At 44.0% G+C, this 18,292-nt stretch overlaps 1 protein-coding gene across 1 annotated transcript in view; it reads left to right on the top strand.

Annotated features, from left to right (window-relative positions):
- Positions 1-16,204, top strand: part of Phlpp1 (PH domain and leucine rich repeat protein phosphatase 1) — a 193,795-nt gene extending 177,591 nt beyond the window's left edge. The window contains exons 15-17 of the mRNA XM_051203918.1: positions 9,682-9,876; positions 11,564-11,792; positions 14,100-16,204. Of these exons, the coding sequence (XP_051059875.1) occupies positions 9,682-9,876; positions 11,564-11,792; positions 14,100-15,266 (1,591 nt within the window). The 3' untranslated portion in view covers positions 15,267-16,204. The remainder of the gene's footprint in view (positions 1-9,681; positions 9,877-11,563; positions 11,793-14,099) is intronic.
- Positions 16,205-18,292: the final 2,088 nt, after the last annotated feature.

Here is an 18,292-nt window from a genome sequence, read left to right as displayed (position 1 = left end):
TTGTAAAGGTTTTTCACTTTTTAGGTAGGTATATTCCTATGTGTTTTATTGTTTATTTGCTTGTTTAATATTTGTGGATTTTAAAGCTATTATGAGCTACTTCCACTCTTTCTCAACATCTCAGGAATCTTCTTGGTGTACTACGAATGTTGATTTTATGTCTTACCTTGCCAACCTTTGGTGGTTCTGAGAGTTTGTTGTGGGGTAGTTTGACAACTGCCTTCCTATTTGTATCCCCTTTGTTTCTTTGTCTTGTCTTACTGCTGTAACTAGACTTGAAGCCCTACACTGAATTTCAGTGGAGAGAATGGACAGCCGTATCTCATTCCTGAATTTACAGAAACCCCTACTTTGAGTTTTTAAGGTATTTTTATAGACACGCTTTCTGGTGGTGTGATAGAAAACACCATGGCTAAAAACAACTTGGGGCAGGGAAGGTTTGTTACAGTTTAAATAGTCCATCAGGACGGGAAGTCAGGGCAGGAACTCAAGGCAGGAACCTGATGGTGGGAACTAAAGCAGAGGCCGTGAATTCTCCTCACAGGCTTACTCTCTGTGGCTTGCTTAGCCTGTGTTCTTGCACAACCCAGGACCTCCTGTCCAGGAAGGAGCACCACCCTCAGTGGGCAGGGCCCTCCCACATCAGACATTTAGAAAGCCCCTTAGACTTGCCTGCAGGCCAATCTGATGGAGGAATTTTCTCTGTCAGGTTCCCTTTTTCTGGATTACCCAAGCTTGTGTGAATTTGACAAAAATAAAAATAACGCTTTGTGCAGTTGAAGAGAATTCTTTTTTTTTCTAGTGTGCTCCCTTTTCCCCTTCCTTTTTTAGATCATTTTATTCTGTGTGTATGTCTTCCCTGTGTGTATGTTTGTGAACCACATCCATGACATGCGTGTGGAGGCCAGAAGAGGCTATCAGATCCCCCTGGAAGCACAGTTACAAATGACTGAGTCACCATGTGAATGTGGGAATTGAACCCAGGTCCTCTGCAAGAACAGCAAGTGCTCCCAGCTGCTAAGCCAGCTCTCCAGCCCTTTCTTTACTTTTGAGAATGCCATACGTGTATAAAATGAAGTAAGAACATGACTACCCTCCCTTTTCCCTCAATTCCACACATATCTCTCACAGTACCTCCCCACTTCATACCTATTGTGACCTGCTTTCATTTGTAAACTATTACATCCAGTTAGTGCCATCTGTATGGGGCATGCACTGGGGCATGGGAACCTGCCAGTGCCACACCTTCAGAAAGGAGCGTGTTCCCTCCAGCAGTCACCCACTCCAGTAACTCCTCAGTGGAGGGGAACGTGAGTCAGTTGACCCTATTTATGCCAGCATTTTGGGGTGGGTGAGTGCATGGTATGTTTGGTTTTTGAGTAGGTGGATATCGTGTTTTGCTAAATATGAGATTGTCATCTTTTTTTCCATTTTGAGTGTGATATGGTGAACTTCATTAGTTGTTTTTATTTTTATTGTGCCGACTAAAATAACAACAGTAATCTCACTATATAGTTCTGGCTGGCCTGGAACTCTCTGTAGGTCAGACTGGTCTTGAACTCACAGGGATGTTTATCCTTATCTCCCAGGTGCTGGGATTAAAGGTGTACTCCAGCACACCCTGCTCAAAGGTTTGTCTATGTCTTACTGCCTGTCTGTAGTGGCTCTGTGCATAGGAGTATAGGGGACAAGTCCCGAGTCATTGGATTCCTGCTAGAGCTGGAGTTGTTAGGTGTTCTGATAGTAAACTAGTAAACTCGTCATCTCCAAAAGCAGTTTGCATTCTTAACTCTCCATCTATTTTTATTTTTAAAAATGTTAGCTTGTCCTTGTATTTTATGATAAATTCCACATTGTTATGATAATACCTATACTCTTTATGTGCTATGGAATTGTTTGGTGGTAAGTTGTTGAGTATGTCTGTGTTCCATGTTGAGTATTGATCTTCATTTTCTCATGTCATTACTTGTTTTTGATGCCATAAGGATGCTGGCCTCATAGAATAAGCTGCAGAGTCTTTGAAGTTTGTATAGAATGGATTTTAGAGCCTCCTTAAATGTTTGGAGGCATTCCAGCCATTGGGTTTGGAATTTTCTTGAGTTTTAACCAAACATCTCATTTCTTTATAGTGTGTGAGATGTTTTCTTTAACATCTCCTCTTAAAACTTACTTACTTAGACATTTCAAAGAATTTGAGTATTTTAACTCATTTTCAAATGTATTGGATCTTGGGGTAGATAGATTCCAGGCTTCTTGAGGAGCCATCACACTGATTTCCATAATGACTGCACAAGTTTGCATTCCCACCATCTGTGGGTGTTGTTCCCCTTTCCCTGCTTTTGTTGTACTGATCTTGACCATTCTGACTGGTTTAAGATGAAACTCAAAGTAGTGAGTGTTTCTCCATCATTTGTGTTTCCTCTTTTGAGAACTCTCTGCTTCACTCTGTAACCCAATTTTGTTATTGCTTTTTGTTTTCTTGATGTCCAGTTCTTCTAGCTCTTTATATATTTAAATATTAACCCTCTATTGGATGCATAATTGGTAAAGATGATTTCCTATTCTATAGCCTCCCAGCTTATTTGAATGAAGCTTTTCCCTTTTGTGAGGTCGCATTTGGTTTTTACTGCTGTGTGCTATCAGTGTTCTGTTCAGGAAGTCTTTTCCTGTCCAGTGAGTTCAAGACTGTCCTTCACTTTCTTTGCTACCAGATTGAGGGTATCTAGCATTATGTTGAAGTCCTTGATCAATTTGGAGTTGAGTTTTGGTATAGGTTGATAAATATAGGTATCTCCATTTTTCTTCATGCAGCCATCCAGTTTGACCAAAACACCATTTGCTGAAGATGCTATCTTTTCTCCAGTGTGTGGTTTTGGCTTGTCAAAATAAAAACAACAACAACAAAACTTTGGTACCCATAGGTGCATGAACTTTTATCTGGGTCTTCCATTAATTCCATTGGTCAGTGTGTCTGTTATTCTGTCAATACCGTGCTGGATTTTTTTGTTTAGTTGGTTTTTGCTATAGTTGTGTAGAGCAAATGGAAATCTGGATGGTGATACCTCCAGTGGTTCTTTTATTATTCAAGATTGTTTTAACTATCCTGGAATTTTTATGTTTCTGAATGTAGCTGAAAATTGTTTTGTTTTTTTTTTGTTTTGTTTTTTTTTTTTAATTTCTTTGAAGAATTGTGCTGAAAATTTGAGGAAGATTGTGTTGAATCTGTAGGCTGCTTTTGGAAGGAACATTTTTCAAAATATTAATCTTATCCATCCATGAACCTGAGAGATCTTTCTGTCTCCTGAGATTCAAAGCCTTAAAGTTTTTATTGTACAAGTCTTTCCCTTGCTTGGTTAGAATTACACACACACACACACACACACACACACACACACACACACACACACACACAGAGCCATTGTAAAAAGTTATTAGTTCCCTGATTTCCTTCTCATTCTGTTTGCCATTTGAGTATAGAAAGGATACTGATTTCTCAGTTAATTTTGTATCCTGCTACATTGTTGAAAGTGTTTCTCATCTGTAGAAGTTTCCTGATAGAGTTTTAAGGCTCTTTTATATGTAAAACTATATGCAAATAAAAATATTTTGACTTCTTTCCCTAATTTTTTCATTTCTAGTTTTATTTCAGTTTGAGTTTTCTTTAGTGATTCTATTTGTACTTTGATGTCTTGAAATGTTTTCATTATTTCATTCCACTGTGTATTATCACAGTCTTCATTGGGTCATTTCTTCACATCCTCTTTAAGGTCCTTGAACATAGTCATAATAGCTATTTTGAAGTCCTTGTCTTTGCTTTGTTTCTCGATGTTGCTGGGCTCTGGTGGAAGCATATGTCTTAGGTCTTGTGTTTTGCACTTGTGTCTCAGCATCTAGAGTTAGGATATCTGAAGCAATTCTAGGTGCTGATGTGTGTGGTCTTGTCTCTGTTGGGTGGGTGTTCCATTCCCTGGTTTCTGCTGCCCTCTCTGGCTCTTAGGAAAGTGTTGTGGCTATAGGTTCACTGGTAGAGTACTTTTGCAGGTTTGTGGGTGGCAGAGAGGACTAAATATGGGGGAAAGAAAAAGTTGAAAAGACCATGGGAGAGAGATAGAGGGTCCCCTGTACATCGAGAGGCAGGCTCCCCAGGGAATGTATGTGTGTGAGGGGATGTTCATGAAGCTAGGACAGAGGAAGCATCTGGAGAGGCAGGCTGCTACAGAGCTGGGGTGAACGTGGCCAAGCTGACCCAGGGAATGGAAGGGTTGGGGTGGGGGGTCTGCAGGCAGACTGCTGCTACAGGGCTGGGGTGGGTGAGACTAATGAAGGACAGTTGAAGCCACCTACTTGTGTCCCAGCTGGGTGTGGCCTCTGAGGTTCAGGTAGGAAGTGTTTTTAGGTATTAGTGGCTAGAAGGTGATATGCTGGTGTTTACCATTTTACTTGTAACCTATTTGCCTCATTCTAAATGTTCTTTTTTATGTCCAGCATCTAGTCACATCTTGCTTTTTAAATTTGGTTTAGATTTTTCTGGATTTGATGGGTGGATTTTAGGTCTTTTATTTTTATCTAATGAAAATAGGTTAAGTTTAAATTTAAACTTATCTTTTGTTTTGTTTTCCTTTTTAAAAATCTTATTTTTTTTCTTTCTCTTGATTCTTTTGAGTTAAATGTTTTTACTCCCATTTCCATGTAATCTTCTTTTATTTGTGTTTGTATATGCATGCATGTGTGAATGTGTGTGTGTTGCTTTCTCTCTATCATCTGTGTGTGTGTGTGTTGCTTAGACTTTATAGCATAATAGCAGCTTACCTACAATTCTGTATTGCTTCACAAACATCTCAACTTGTGTCTCTACCTCTCTACCTTTGAGCTTTTGTTGCCTTGTATTTTCCTTCCCCATTTGCTATAAAATTCCAAAATATACTGTTAGTATTTTTGGCTCAGTGCTCTGCTTGTTAAAGTAGTGTTTCTCAGCATCAGTACCCTAGACAGTTTGAGCCAGATGGAAGGTGTTGTGGGAGGAGACCATGATGCTTATCATGGTGTAAACAGCATTTCTTGCCTTCATGTGGTAGGTAGGTGCCACACTCCCATTGTGGCAGTAAAACATGTCTTTCTCACTTGTTATTTGTGATGTACCCCATTGTTCTGTAGAGATCAGACATCCTTTCATATTTCTCACAGTGAAATCTTCAGGTAGGAAGTTCTTTTGTTGTGCATCTGCAATGTCATCAACCGTAACTTTTTCAAGCTAGTTTTTGGTTGTTTGGGTTTTGGGTTTTTGTTTTGTTTTGAGGCAGATTTTTCTGTCCCACCAGCCAGCTCCCAAATCACAACACAGAGACTTGTAATAATTATGAAAGCTCAGCTGATAGCTTAGTCTCGTCTGTTAGCTCTTATAACTTAAGTTAACCAATTTCTAGTTATCTACGTGTTGCTATTTGATTTGTGGCATTTACCTGGCCTTCTGCATGTCTTGACCCCTCTGTGTCTGACTGTCCTGCCAGCTAATGCCTTTTTAGCTTTTTATTAAACCAATCTTTGCCTTGGCAAAGATATGTCTGAATAAAAAGGAAAGGGTTTAACATATAGAAACTATATATAATAAGAACAGTTATCAAGTAAGATTTATATACATAGTTTCCAGTGCATTTTTCAGAGAAAATACTTCATTATTTATCCTATCATGATGAGTTCAGAATTCTGTACCTAATTTACCTTTTATCAAACTAAGGAAAACTATAAATATCTAGTCTTCAACTCCATCAAAGACCGCAGAAGGATATAATACTGCCTGAATAAACAGGAAGTGCAGTGCAAGCCACTTCCAAAATGACAGACATCTGGCTGCCTGGACAATCACCAAAGTTTCCCTGAAACATTAGGGCATCCATCTTCAGCCTACAGGTCTATAATATCTGACAGACTTTTCTGTGAAGCAGGAATTTTTAAAGGACTTTCCTACCCTGTCTTGGCAAAGTTTGGCAATTGTGTTTCTTTGTGTCCTGCTATTTTGTACAATGTACTGATAGCACTCAAGGCAAGGGTTGATCCTTGCCCAAATGCCCAGCTTTTGCCGTAAAGAAAGCAAATTCCATACGGGAGGTTCTTCAGTGCCCATCATCCTTTTTTGAAGTAAATTGGTGCTGCCAAGAGCACATGTGTCTCACTGTCATGAAAAGCATTATGTTATTAAAACATTTTAAATGCCATATTCTTTGGTCTTTGAAGTATTTGAATGTCACCTATCTATCTAAAATATATCTGTATAACCTTGAAAACATACCTAACATTGACTATAAGTTTGATTGTTATAAATGACTATTAACATGTATTTCTTTATTATCCTAAATAAATTTTAAGGACTAAAACTTTATATGACAATTTAAAATAGCTGTATGGGTACAATACCTTAACAAGAACAGAACATATACACAGTATAACCAAAATAACTTTAAATTTGTATCAATATACCAAAATCCACACCAATGTAAAATATTTGGAACTAATGGTTGTTTATAAGTACATTCAACAATCCACCCTTTTATCCCATCATTTTTATACTATATCCTCCTTTTTTCCTTCAGAAAGCAATCTTGAATTCAACTCTTTTGTGTAGCTTGACCACAAACCATGACCAATAACAATCTGGAACCAACCCCCCCCCCCACACACACACATAAACAAATGATGATAAACATCTATAACCCATCAAATAACCAAAAACCATCTACCCACCTTGGGAATGTGGGCATTGTGTGCTCTAGACTTCTTTCTGTTGTCTGGGGGACACTGACATCTTTAGGAGACCCTCGGAAAATTGGGATAATGGTTAATTCCTGGGAAAGTTAGCTACAATATGTGGTGTCCAATCTCTATGCAATGGAAAAGTACAAGGCTTATCTGAAGTCCTGGCTGGAGTACTCTGTGAGGCTGGACCATCTCAGCCAGCAGCCTTGAGCATTCTGGATACAGAACTCTGCCCAAATTTCAACCAAGGCACGCTGAGAAGCTGGATCACTTGGTGTCTTGTCCCCTTGTTCTGAAAACACAAACTTTCAAAGGCAACATACATGTTTGCATTAACACAAGTATGGAATGTGTGGTGTGCACAATCAGTTAAAGATGGTTTTTTATTTTATGTTTTTGAGCAGCTAAAAGGCGTCTGTCAACTTTATAAGTCAGTTTGACTATATAATTAAACTAATATAAATCTCCATCCATATGAAAGGATGGTATGTAATAAATACTAAGTCATGAGCACTCTGTAGCCAACAAGATTTATCATCTCAGAGCTGTTCACATGCAGAGGGATCAACTTACATGTCACCTGTCCTGTAGTCTTTTTTGGCTTCCCTCCCCCATATCTGTATCCAAGATCCTTAAGAGGTCTCTCCTAGTCAAATCTAATCTCTATTAACCTGGAAGGGATCCATAGCTTTTTGTTTACTGTGGAAACAAAAGCATGACCTCTCTCCAACACAACACTTTCCCGCCTTCCATTTTGAAATTAAGATATTTTCAAAATATAGATAGGTTGGTTTAATTTAGCAGTTTCCATAATCTAATGTCTCTCAGCTATTTTTTGTACATTCGCATTAAAAAAATTCAAAGTTTATATGACACCATATGGGATCCAGACCCCCTATGTATTTTCCATCCTTAAGTGGCTTTTTTTTTTAAATTATTATTACTTTACTATTTCTTTGAAGACCTTACTTACATTTTTACATTTTACTATTTTTGTTTTTGTCTATACACATTTTTTTTTCCTTAAGCCTACACACATTGTCAAGCACTCTGTAACCTATGTAAAGGTGTCTGTACTGTGGCTCACGTGAGAGACATGAGTCTAGGAAGTTGTATTTGGCTCCATTCTTGTGTGTTTAGAACCTTTCTTTTTAAGCTTTCTCGGGCCTTATGTGGATATATATGGCCAGATTTTGGGCACCATATGTAGGTAGATTTTTCTGTCTCTCTTGCCAGCTCCCATATTATGGCACAGAGACTTATTAATTACAACAGCTCAGCCACAGCTTTGGCTGATTAGTAACTAGTTCTAACAACTTAAATAAACCATATCTTTAAATCTGCCTTCTTTCGTGTGGCTCAGTCACCTTTGCTGTGTACCCCCATGCTGCTGGCTGGTGACTCCATCTTCTTTTTTCCAGTGTCCTCTCTGCCCCCCAAACCCTGCCAGCTATTGACCTATCAGCTTCACTGTATACAAAAAAAAAAAAAAAAAAAACAAAAGCGAAAAAAAAAAAAAACCAGTTCACTGGCTTGGGACCTTCACTGCTTTCTGCTTAGTACTTGAAAGATGCTGTTCTGTGGTCATCCTTTTTTGCCGCAAGGACTCTGCTGCAGTTCAGGGTTTGTGCCCCACCCCACCCCACTCTCCCGCCTTCTTCCTGATTGTTAGCAATTTTGTTGTGCTTCGGTTAACCTTTTCGCCCCTGTTTCTCTTACTAGTAGTTTGTTGAGCTTCTTATATCCGTAGAGCTTCTTATATCCGTAGGTTATAGTTTTCATCAAGTTTGACAATGTTGGTGTAAACTATAAAGGTCTCTGTCTTCTTTCCAAACCCTCATTCCCATACACTGTGCTGTCTGACATTACCCAACCACTCTGCTTCCAAATCCCCTTTCTCTGCTTTGTCTTCCTTAGCTTCCTCAGGGCTTTGTTGGTAGCTTGGGCTGGCCTTGAACTTTGGCTCTCTGACTTCACTCTTTCAAGTGTTAGGATTATGTGTTTGTGCTCTTGTACCTGGCTTCTTGGTTTCATTTTGGAGACAGACCCTTCCTTCTCGTCCTCCACCACAGCCAACACTGTGTCTTCTTCCTGAAGCTCCAGTGCTTTACCAGGAATTACCTAGCGCCAGCACCACTGGCTGAATGCTGATCTTCTGCTTTCGAACATTGCACATTCTTTATCCTCTCCCCATGTTTCATTTGTCACTCTGTTTTGATATGGAGGTTCTCCTTAATAACTGTTTATTGTATGCATGTGTGGGTAGGAGGTTATGTTCTAACACTATCCGCATTCCTCTTACTGTCCATTTTTCATTGCCATTGAAAATGTGATTGGAGCTGGAGAGCTGGCCGATGATTCCGGCTCAGTTCCCACTCCGGCATCCAGGCAGCCTGCACTTGTAGTTGAAGGGGGGTGATGGCCTCTAGCCTTGCAGGCATCTGCACTCATGTGCATACACCCCCCCCCCGATACACCCCACACATACACACACAATTAAAAGAGATTCTTTTTAAAATTAAGAGATAGTGTGCGGAGAAATCATTATACAGTTGAGAGTGTTGCAGAGAATTTGGGTCTAATTCTAGTACCCACATGGCAGCTCATAACCACCTGTAATTCCAGTTTAATTAGTTACCTTCCTCTGAACTCCACAGGTAACAGGCATACACATGGTACACATCCATACATGCAGGCAAAACATTCACACATGGAAAATTTAAAAATAAGTAACTAAAATCAGAAGAGAAGTGTGAGGGAAGGCAAGCAGAAATCAGTTGATACGAACCATGTGGGATCTGTTAACCCAAATCTTTCTGAAGGCAAGAAGGGAGAAACCAGAGCATCCGTTAAAAGAGGGAGGGGGGATTGAGTTGGGCAGAGGGAAGAAGAGATGAATGGGCTCATCACAGTAGTACTCTTATCCCGCAGGTTATGTGTTGCCGCGCTGTCTGTGAATAACTTCCGTGACAACCGGGAGGCCCTCTACGGTGTGTTCGATGGAGACCGGAATGTAGAGGTGCCCTACCTTCTCCAGTGCACCATGAGTGACATTTTGGCTGAAGAGCTTCAGAAGACGAAAAACGATGACGAATACATGGTCAACACATTTATAGTCATGCAAAGGTAACGGACTTCTTGTAGTTCTTGTTCTGTTTGTTATTTTATTCATAGTCTCACTGTGTAGCCAGGCTGGCCCAGCTCCCTATGTGCTGTGTTATAGTTTATGTCACTGTGTCTGCTTTCTTGCTCTTGTTAGGGAAGTTTGCGCAATAATCGTGGTGTCCTTTTAGCTGACTGCTGTAGCCTCATTCAGTTTGAGATGCATTGACACTCATTCTGAAGTCACTCATCTCTCAGAGAAGGGGCCTTACTGGCCTCTCCTGGTTCCATATTTCATCATATGTAACACCCAGCCTCCCCCAACCACAGGCTCCTTAGACCTCCTCTCAGAAGGAACCATTGCTATCCCAATTTGTTGACCAATAGGAAATGCTTTCACTGTTTTGAAACCGAGCAGGTCAAATGTAAGGCTAGTTTTAGAACACTCTAATATGCTACCTGCTTCTCACTGATTCAGTGGGGGAAGCAAGTGGTCAGACTCCTAGGCTGCTGCCTGTCCTCCTGCACCAGAGGTTCGGGTCGCTTCGAGAGCCCTTAGAGATAAATGTTGTAAGGACTCCCTCATTCAAAGAGTTTTTCATGCATTTGTCACATGCAGGCATACATACACGCACATGTGCAATATGTACCATGTACATGGGCATGTGTGCATGCATGCACACACACTACACATAAACCTCTAGCAGTCTCTGGCTACAAAAAACCCTTCTTAAGAGACTCTATGTATTTGAAAAGTAAGGCTGTCTTAAAAGTGTGTACCAGTCAGATCTGGTCATGTTCTAGAAACCAGAATTTAGGAATCTATATACTAGGCCCTCTTGCAGGGTCTGTTAGTTAACAGGGTATAGAACCAATGAGCACTTCAGTTTTTAGAGTAACTGCCTATTCCTTGTACCTAGTTGTCAAATGCATGTGGCTAGGCCACTCCCGGTCACTATTTAACTTAGTGACTCAGGGTCTTTCCTATAAGACAGGCAGGTTTCTGCCTTGTTTTGTCTCAAGGCTCATTAAGGGAGGGGATTACATTGGTGGGACATGGATGGGAGTTCCTTGTTCTTTATGGTGGTCAGTGTTTGTAGGTGCTTCAAGTATTCAGTACGTGTTTGGGTTGATGGACAAATGAAAGGATAAAGCATACGCGCTTGGTGGTTGACACCAGAATGCTGTCCCTGTACATTTTGTAGAATAAATAGTACTGATCAGGACAGCTTGGCTGCACATGGCAAGAGCATCAGTGAGCAGCAGAAGGGCGGTGCTTAGGGTCAGAGTGTAGTGCTGGCGATGGAAAGCCTGTTCTGGCTTGTATGGGAACAGAGAGGATTTGGAGAAGTGGGTGGAAGAGAAGCAGCACTGTCTTGGTGTTTTGGAATGTATTGCTGGGCCATCTAACTGACACAGGGCAGGCGGCTGGGCACAGCAGGCCAGGACTAGCAGTGTGACTTGTAACAGAAGGTGACACTTCCCCCCACATATGAGTACACACCTCTCTGTGTGACGGTGTGTGGTGTCAGGTTCCCCGGACCTCTTCTTCTGAGAAGCTGAGTGAGTGGCTTTTGTGGAAAGGGCAGAGTCCCCATCGCTGGCCCTGTGCACTGGTATGGTCTTTGTTGTTCTTGTTGTTGTTAGTTTGTCTTTGGATGAAGGAAATGTGCTGTGGCATTTGAATGCTCACCCTTCTCTTTGGGCTCAGGAAACTGGGAACTGCTGGGCAGAAGCTTGGCGGTGCTGCCGTCCTGTGCCACATCAAGCATGACCCCGTGGACCTGGGAGGATCCTTTACCTTGACCTCTGCTAATGTTGGCAAGTGCCAAACGGTTCTCTGTCGAAATGGGAAGCCACTGCCTCTGTCCCGATCATACACCATGAGCTGTGAAGAGGAGCTAATGAGAATTAAGCAGCACAAGGCCATCATCACTGAGGTGAGGCGCTTTCCCTCAGAGCAGGGGGAGCAGTGCCCTCTGGTGGAAGCTCCTCAGGAAGCATTTGTCTTCAGAGGAAGCTCTTGATGTTGAAATTAAAATTCCAAATCCACAGGGCTGCGAGGGAAATTCCTTGGGGCTGTCTGTAGATTATATAGACTATCCCTATAGTTTATTGTAGAGAAATAAGGCATTTGTCGGTTGCCATGGAAGCAGGAATGCTTCATGAGTACTGGCCCAGTGGCTCTCTAAAGGCACTTACTGGTTGGTGGTTGAGAGCTCGACCTCTCAGCCTGACCACTTTCAGGATATGACCTCTAAACCCTCATACATCTGTGTTTACGTATGTGCAAAATGGGAGCCTTAGGTCCCTGCCTCACTTCACATAGAGGGTAGTGTCTGCCTCAGTTTAAGTGTTTCTCTTTTGCCGGGTGAGTTCCCTGGGCGCAGGAGGCCAAGTGCAAGGCCCAGAGATGCATTTGGTCATTACAGCCTGGATACTATTGCCACATTGAGAGTAGAAGCTAGATATGTGGCTAAACCACTTACAGTGTGGGCACAGTCCCACAAGGCTTGTCTGGTCCCAAATGACAATGTATTGCTGGAGGGAAGCCTAGCATGACAGAGCATCATGATCCACTGTCAGTGAGACTTCCAAAGTGGCCTCGGTGGTTCTTGGTTTACTGTTCGCCAGCATGCTGGTCACCACCATTAGCCTGGAAATGCCCATAAAGAAGCCAACCCCCTCTTAGTGATCAGACTCCTAGAACAAGTCATTGTTGGGGGTTGAGGGGTGAAGGCTAGTTTCCAGAAGAGAAAAGGAGATGGTGTTGACACCCAGGAAGGACACCAGTGTGCCATGAGACCGTGGAAGTGAGACATGCGTACTTCGTTCCTGGCTGCTGCAGCCGCTGAGCATGAACGTGGATGATGAACACAGTTAGGGGAGCAGACAGGGTGTTATACAGAACAGTGCACTGAGTGGCTAAGCCAGCGTTACATGCCAGTACCGAGAGTAAGATGTCTGCTGCATGACTCACGGTCTGCAGGTCAGCCGTGTTGTCCCCTCCTCTGTGCTGCGGGTCTGCCTCACTTTTGCTGCTCTGCTGAGTCTTCCCAGTTCTGTGCCCTGAGGATGCCCTCACAGCACAGGCTGCCGAGAACGCTGAACGGTGGGGGCCTAGGGCAGCAGGGGCCTTCAGATCCCACACCAGGCAGGAACAGATTCTATTCCTGGAGTTAAGGGAGTCTCTCGCTGCTGTTTTACTCCTCGTAGTTCCTGGACTGCCACCTTCTTTTAGGCATGACTGCTGAGGTCATGTCCGTGGAGAAAGGTACCCAGGAGCAAGCAAACACTTGTAAAGCAGGCGGGGCTGAAGGACAGGGGCTCTCTCTGACAAAAGCTTGCTCACCCAGAAGTTGCGTTTGTTGTTGTGGGACTTTCTGTGGGAGAAGTGATAGCACTAGGAACGTGGGGTGGATTGGCTATAACCCTAGGCCCCTCAACCCTGGAAGGCAGAGAACCCAGCTGCTATATGTAGCTAGGATTTAAAAGTACTCATCTTTTGCCCAGGCAAATGGCCTGGATTTGGCTGCTGCTCTAAACAGCATGAGCCATCTGAACTCAGAGAGGGAGGGCTCTTTGCTCTCTACCTTTGCCCCTGGAAGTTGGGTTCAAGGTAATCATAAGAAAGAGTACTCCTGCTGGACGGTGGTGGCGCACACCTTTAATCCCTGCACTTGGGAGGCAAAGGACAGGCAGATCCTTGAGTTTGAGGCCAGCCTGGACTACAGAGAGAATCCCAGGACAGCTGGAGTTACACAGAGCAACCTTGTACAAAACAAAACAAAAAGAATGGGTACATGTATTAGCATCACCTTTCCAAATGAGATTTGCGACCCAGCTGCAAATGTCTGGGGGCCCATGCAAGACTCTCGACTGTCCATGTGCTGGCTGTGCTGGTGGGCAGAGGCATGAGGTTGAGCCATCCTGTCCACACAGGTGTTTCTCTGGGTGGTTTACCTCTTTAGAAGCTAGTGAGCATGCATGCCATGGGAGGCTGGACATCCATGTCGTGAAGAGATAGATCTGGTACAAAGGTGGTCCCTGCTAGAGGAATGGCTACAATGCTTCTTTTCTCCTTGCTGGTTCCTTACAAGCCCAGATCTACACTGTAAGCGCTCCCTATAGACCCTTCCCTGGGATGCCCTGCAACATGCCCTGTGGTCCAGTCAGTGATCCAGAGGGAGGCTGCTCAAGTAGCCACGTGTGCTGTGTGCTCACTGTCTCTTTGGGAATTCTTCTAGGACGGCAAGGTGAATGGAGTGACTGAGTCCACACGCGTCCTGGGCTACACCTTCCTCCACCCCAGTGTGGTCCCTCGCCCCCACGTGCAGTCTGTGCTTCTGACGCCACAGGATGAGTTTTTCATTCTGGGCAGTAAGGGCCTGTGGGACAGCCTGTCCATTGAGGAGGCTGTGGAGGCCGTGCGCAATGTGCCCGACGCTCTGGCTGCTGCCAAGAAGCTGTGTACCCTGGCCCAGAGCTACGGCTGCCATGACAGCATCAGTGCTGTGGTGGTGCAGCTGAGTGTCACCGAAGACAGCTTCTGCTGCTGTGAGCTCAGTGCCGGAGGGAGCATGCCACCCCCTAGTCCTGGCATCTTCCCTCCCTCTGTCAACATGGCGATGAAGGACAGGCCCTCAGACGGGCTGGGCGTGCCGTCCTCCAGCAGTGGCATGGCATCGGAGATCAGCAGTGAACTGTCCACCTCTGAGATGAGCAGTGAGGTGGGCTCCACGGCTTCTGATGAGCCGCCGTCTGGAGTCCTGAGTGAGAACAGCCCCGCGTACCCCAGTGAACAGCGCTGCATGCTCCACCCAGTCTGCCTGTCGAACTCCTTCCAGCGCCAGCTGTCCAGCGCCACTTTCTCCAGCGCCTTCTCTGACAACGGTCTTGACAGTGATGATGAAGAACCCATTGAGGGTGTCTTCAGCAACGGCAGCCGGGTAGAGGTGGAGGTGGACATCCATTGCGGCCGGGCCAAGGAGAAGGAGAGACAACAGCACCTGCTTCAAGTGCCAGCCGAGGCCAGCGACGAGGGCATTGTCATCAGTGCCAACGAGGACGAGGCAGGTCTGTCCAAGAAGGCAGACTTTTCTGCTGTGGGGACCATTGGACGTCGCAGGGCTAATGGCTCTGTCGCACCCCAGGAAAGGAGCCACAATGTGATAGAGGTTGCCACAGATGCACCCCTCCGAAAGCCGGGAGGCTATTTTGCAGCCCCAGCTCAGCCAGATCCGGATGATCAGTTTATCATACCCCCAGAGCTGGAAGAAGAAGTCAAAGAAATCATGAAGCATCACCAGGAGCAGCAGCTGCCGCCACCACCGCCCCCGGCCCAGCCGCAGCCACAGCCGCAGCGGCAGCTGCAGATAGACCACCTGCCAGACTGTTACGACACACCGCTATGACCCAGTCTGAGTGCCGATTAAACAATAAACTAACCAGAGAGACTGAGAGTCTCCCAGGCTCACATTAAACCAGGGGTGTTACTCCGTGCCCTTCTCCCAGACGCTGCCCCCTCCCCGCCCCGCCCCGACCCGTCTCTGCAGCTCATCTGTAGGTTCTCTTTGTATTGGTTACTTTTAACAATTACCACTTTCTCCTAGTGACACTTTACCGATATGATTTAAATTTGTTAACTCTTTTCCCTAACATATCAAATGTGTAAAGACAAAGAACAAAAGGTTTAATATATTACAGAGAAACAATTAATGATAATGTAATTTTTAAAAAATTGCTTTTTGTTGTTTTATTTGGAAGGCAGGGCAAGTTGCCATTGCTAAATGACTTAATAATATTGTAATTGTGTATTTCTTTGTGGGGAAAGGCTTTTTTTTTTTTTGTCTTGAAAATGATAGACATTTGTAGAATATGGAGACTAACTCCTAGGAGTTGCTTTACTCTGTCAGGTGACTTAAGTCACTGGGATTCACTAATTTTCTCTGAGAGAACAGTTGATTGAGAAATTTCTATTGTAAATAGCTCAGTGTTGCATAGTGAGGCCTAAAGTGTTTGTAGTCTTGGCATAAGAACACAGCCTAAGTAACTGACTTCCTACCCCTCTGGAGAGCCCTCCCTGTCCCACCTCGCTCACCTTCAGCGCAGGCCATTTGGTCAGCGCGTTTCTGTGTAGATAATGTGCTTCTGAGGTCACTACACAGGAGCCTGCTCTTGTGACCTCAGAACCTTTTGCAGACACTTTTTAATTGTGTTCCTTACCGCTGCCACAATCAGCATGACTATATAGAGTCCCTTAGATCATCTACACATCGGAGTTATATTGAAGCAGAATGCACAAATGAACATGTCATAATTTTTGTTATAATAAATACGAAATTTACAAACACTGGACCCTTCTGCTTTTGTCTCAGCACCCAGGTGTGTCTTACAGACAGTCATACCAGCTTGCGGTTGGAAGGGATGGATGCAAGGTTGAGATTAACCAACATTATGGATCGCAGTATTGTATGTTTCCTTAATATTCAACAAGTTCAAATCCCGAACCTCACTTTTGCTAGATAAGCATGCTATCTGAGCTGTGTCACCAGCCCCCACAAAGGCATATTTATGTATTTATGTCAAACAACCTGCCTACTAAGTTGGTTCTTCCAGATGACTTCACACAACCCTGTAACAAAGCTCCTGTTTCCCTTGGTTTGTTCACAATCCTTGATCTCTAGCACCAAAAGGAAAACAAATCCCACCAAAAACAACCACCCAACAGTGTCCTTCTCAAATATGTCCTTTTAGACTCTATGTGAGTGCTAGCAGTACACTGTACTTCAGGGACTGAAATGGAGAAATCTTTTAATATCCCTTTTTAAAATCCCACTTCCTTCCCTGTCTGAGATAGGGCTTCACTGTGACAGCCATGGCTTGCCTCGCCACGAGCAGCTGTCCCCTTGCCTCGGATGCTGAAGCTAGAATTAGAGGTGCGGCCACCAGACTCACCCATGCACTTTTAATGGGAGGATAGCAGTGCAAAATTCTTTTCAGATCTAAGTAAAGTTAGAAAATCCAACTCATCTCTGAGAACTTTGGAAACTTTTATAGTTGAGAATTTATCCAAAAGCTATTAAAAATAGATATAAAACTGGTAAGCTGTCTTTTCTGACGTGCTATTGTAGACTTTGTGGTTTTCCTCATTTGTTGACTTGTTTGAAATTACCGTGAGAGCATCCTCCCATGTCATCAAGGAGATAAATGGTCTTTTCTTTAATCATTTTAATATATATTACTTGAACCAAAAATAAAATGCAGAGGATTTGGGTTTAAAAAAAAAAAATTCAACAGGTTCAGCTGCAGAGAATGGGGTAGTGAAATTGACTTCTGATGAGCCGTGGACACAGCTGGTGTTATCCTTTTCCTTTTATTGCTGTGCAGGGTAGACACTGAAAGGGTCTAGATGGAGACTGCGTGGGGGAGAGCCCAGGGAAGTGTCTACTTCAGAGCCAAGTTGGCTCTCAGTTCTTCCGGGGGGTTAATGTTACCTTTTATTGTACAGGTTGATGTACCTTTTATTGTAACTGTGCGAATCAAAAGCTGTGTGTGGAGACAGGCGGCTTCCATTTCCATCTGTCTCCCTTCAGGCCTGCCCTGTGGCCACAGGAGATGGCTTAGCTCACTCCAGCACAGTGCTGGACGCAGTTCTGAAGGAGCCGGATTTCTGGACTGTAGCAGAGGCCGTCTGCTTTGAACTGGAAGTGGAGTCATCTCATTGGCCCTGATCCTGATTCTCTAGCCCTTCCTTCCCGTGCAAGTCATGTGGGTCATGGGTCAGAGAAGCCACACCAGAGTCTGGTTTCCCCCTGGTGCCTTATTTCCTGTCAAGCTAGGCTAGCTTTCCAGTTTTTCCGTGCTTAGAGCCTCGCTTTGGGCAGAGCTCACTTGTCATCTTTGTGGAAGAGGCCTGGACCGAAGTGTGGCTCTAACAGAGGGGACAGAGCCTGTGGTGGGTGGTCAGTGAGTACTTGTGGCAGCCACCCGCCAGGACCAGAAAAAAGATGTGGGAGAAAGCAACAAGGCATGTGATGTGTTTGTGAATCCCCGGGTCTCACAGTGCTTGCAGCTCTGTCCCTTGTCATTGAGACACCGTGCACACACTTGGGGTACACAGTACATGAAGAGGGGAAGTGTCTTCTGCTGCATCCATGTGAAGGGACTAGGGAGCTACAGACACTGGCAAGTCTCCATGCTCCATGCTCTTATGGAGGAGCCTCCCCAGGAAAATTTCCTCATTTCTGTGCATCAAGATACCTTCTAATATTGTATGCAAAGCTGTTTAGAAAACTGAAGTAGGTTTTGAGCATTGAAGTTCTCAATCAATACTTGAAGACCCCTGAAGCCATGACATCTACACAATGATGATTAAGCAGAAGGGTTTCCCTGCACGGTGTGGTCTCTGCTTCCAGTGAGGACATCAGACCACTGGGAA

Source organism: Phodopus roborovskii, unplaced genomic scaffold (assembly GCF_943737965.1).
Source record: "Phodopus roborovskii unplaced genomic scaffold, PHOROB, whole genome shotgun sequence".
Lineage (NCBI taxonomy): Eukaryota > Metazoa > Chordata > Mammalia > Rodentia > Cricetidae > Phodopus > Phodopus roborovskii.
This window is presented reverse-complemented; position numbering and strand designations above follow the sequence as displayed.